General features: G+C 35.0%; 1 protein-coding gene across 1 annotated transcript; it reads left to right on the top strand.

Moving 5' to 3' along the window:
* Positions 1 to 1,832: 1,832 nt before the first annotated feature.
* Positions 1,833 to 2,320, top strand: LOC126909629 (uncharacterized; the record flags this gene model as incomplete). The annotated part of the gene is made up of 1 exon (XM_050692067.1): positions 1,833 to 2,320. A coding segment is annotated over exon 1 (488 nt), but the record flags the coding sequence as incomplete, so codon positions are not given.
* Positions 2,321 to 3,407: the final 1,087 nt, after the last annotated feature.

Genomic DNA, 3,407 nt, shown 5'->3' on the forward strand with positions numbered 1-3,407 from the left:
AAGTATTTTTTCAAAAATCGATTTGGTTAAAGCTTTTAACCATATACCAATAGAACCGTCCNCGTTAAAGCTTTTAACCATATACCAATAGAACCGTCCAATATTCCAAAAACAGCTATTACAACACCTTTTGGGTTATTTGAGTTTGTTCGGATGGGATACGGGTTTAAAAATGCAGCTCAAACATTTCAGCGTTTCATACATGGTGTTTTAAAAGACTTAGATTTTTGTGAAGTGTATTTGGACGATATTTTAATTGCATCGTCTTCAACACAAGAGCATTTGAGTCACCTCGAACGTGTATTACAACGACTCAGTGAGTACGGCATTGTGATAAATACGAATAAATGTATATTTGGAAAAGAAGAGGTACTATTTTTAGGATACATCATATCGGGTAACGGTCTTAGACCAAATCCTGAAAAACTGGAAGCGATAGACAAATATCCACGGCCGAATAATGTACAAGAGCTTCGACGTTTTTTGGCTATGTGCAATTTTTACCGCCGTTGTATCCCAAACGCAGCAAGTACACAAGCTATTCTTCACGATTATCTTAAAAACAGCAAAAAAAACGACAAAACACCAATTGTATGGACCGATCAATCAACGGGAGCGTTCGAGAAAACTAAAGAAGACTTAAAGCGAGCCACAACATTATCGTATCTAGATCCGGCCGCGAATATTCAATTACGATGTGACGCGTCAGATATGGCGATAGGCGCAGTAATAGAACAATTTAAAAACGGCGTTTGGCAACCACTTGCTTTTTTCTCTCGCAAACTTGACCAAACACAAAAAAAATACTGTGCATACGATCGTGAACTTCTTGCGGTATATGAAGCCATTAAGCATTTTCGCTATATGCTGGAAGCCCGTGAATTTGAAATAATTACGGACCATAAGCCGTTAGTATACGCATTCACACAACACTCAGATAAATTACCACCTCGACGTGCACGACAACTTGATTTTATTAGTCAGTTTACAACATCAATACGGCACGTAACAGGTACACAGAATACAGTGGTCGATGCATTATCGAGAATAGAAACTATAAATTCACCGCCACCGCTAGATTATGACAAGTTAGCTTACGACCAGTTAGCAGACGCAAAACTATTGTCGTTATTGTCAAAACCGGAATTATCGATAAAACTAGAGCTCGTAAATATGCCCACTACGAACACAAATATTTACTGCAACACTTCTAATGGTAGACAACGACCGTATCTTACCAAGCAATTTCGCCGCAATGTGTTCAATTGTCTACATAATCTCGCTCACCCAGGTATACGGTCAACAATAAAATTAGTGAGTAGTCGTTTCGTGTGGCCGTCGATGAACAGTGATTGTGCGAAATGGACTCGTGCGTGTTTAGCGTGTCAAAAGTCAAAAATAACGCGACATGTTATAAGTCCGTGTGGTATTTTTAATGTGCCGAGTGATCGTTTTTCACATGTACACATCGATATAATCGGTCCTATGGTCATGTCACGTGGTTGTACTTACTGTTTAACCGCTATAGACAGATTTTCTAGATGGCCAGAAGTTTTTCCAATTCAGGATATTTCGGCTGAAACCATAGCTCGTACGTTATTTGAAGGCTGGATAGCTCGATATGGAGTTATGGAGAGATTGACAACAGATCAAGGACGGCAATTTGAGTCTACTCTGTTCACCGCAGTAACGCAAATTTTAGGGTTTAGAAGAATACGTACATCAGCATATCATCCACCAGCCAATGGTTTAGTCAAACGATTCCACCGATCACTTTAAACGGCAATAAAGTGTTGACTGAGCACTGGACAGATGTACTCCCCTCAGTTCTTATGGGCCTTAGATCAGTGATTAAAGAAGATCTAGGTTTAACACCTGCAGAAATTGTATTTGGAAGTACGATTAGATTACCTAATGAGTTTTTTATGCAGTCATCAGTGGCGACAGACCCTTGTTCCTTTGCTGAAACACTAAAGAAAACAATGGAAACCATACGCCCAGTGTCAACTTCAAACCACGGAAGTAAAAATGTTTTTATATATAAAGATCTAGCATCCTGTTCACACGTTTTCGTTCGGGTCGACCGGGTCAAGAAGCCGCTAGAACAACCATATGAAGGGCCGTACAAAATTGTTCAACGATACGAAAAAACCTTTAAATTATTAATTAGACAAAAAGAATGTATCATATCAATAGACAGACTGAAGCCATGTTTCAACGAAAATGAAGATAATAACACAAATCTATCAATAACAACGAACCAGCACAACCAGAGAAATACAACTACAAGACCAACAATAATACAAACAAAACAAACCAAGTCAGGAAGAACCATCCGCCTCCCCGTAAGGTTTTTGTAAATTGTGAATTGTATCACTTTTATATTTGTATTTGTATTTTTATATTTGATATTTGTAACTATGTATGTTTAACGTAAAATTATCGTTTTCACTGGAAAGGGGGTAATGTAGGGATTAACAAAGATGTTAAATAACATGTCACAATGAATGCGTTTATATATGTTTATATGTTTTATCTTAGATGTACTGCAGTACGATAACACTCCGTGTATTTTTTTTATTCTCGCGCTGTTCGTCAATCCAGTGACACTTTTTATTTGTACTCTTTTTTTATGTACGTATAAAATTATTTTTCATTATTAAAAAGTATTAATTATTATAAATTTTAATTGTAGTATTTTGTAATAAATATAAACACCAAAACACTACAAGGTATATGTTTAAAGGACGCAGTATTTCCGGAACATTTTCAAAAATTTGGTTGAAAAAGTTAGTTTTTGTAAAAAAGTTTCTATTTTAAATCCCCTCTCAGTGAGCAGGTTGTGTTAGATTTTCAAAAAAATGATATCAAATGAAAGGGAAAGATCTAAGGTTTTATTATAAAAAAATATTATTTTAATTTGTTAATATTTGAAAAAGTTATGGCAGTTTTATGTAAAAAAAACATCCTTATAGAAGGTGATTTTTATCGCAAATATTACATTTTTTTTTAAATTTTGACAGCAATTTGCACATAATAGATAAGGTGTCGGGACAAATTTTAGCTTCGATGCGAAGCTGAGAAGGTATTAATTTTACCATGATGTGTTTTTTTTTTTTATGTCTGTTGCCACTTTTTCTCAGCTCTCACTGGACCGATTTCTTTTAACAATACGTCAAACAAATCAACATAATTTTTTTTTATACTAAAACCTTAGATATTTCCCTTTCATTTGATATCATTTTTTTGAAAATCTTAACTTAACCTGCTCATTGGGGGGGGATTTAAAATAGCAACTTTTTTACAAAAACTAACTTTTTCAACTTAATTTTTGAAAATGTTCCGGATATACTGCGTCCTTTAAACATAAATCAAATTAAAGCTTATTTTATGTACTATAAAATGAA

This window comes from Daktulosphaira vitifoliae, unplaced genomic scaffold (genome assembly GCF_025091365.1).
Source record: "Daktulosphaira vitifoliae isolate Bord-2020 unplaced genomic scaffold, ASM2509136v1 Scaffold_711, whole genome shotgun sequence".
In the NCBI taxonomy this organism is placed as follows: domain Eukaryota; kingdom Metazoa; phylum Arthropoda; class Insecta; order Hemiptera; family Phylloxeridae; genus Daktulosphaira; species Daktulosphaira vitifoliae.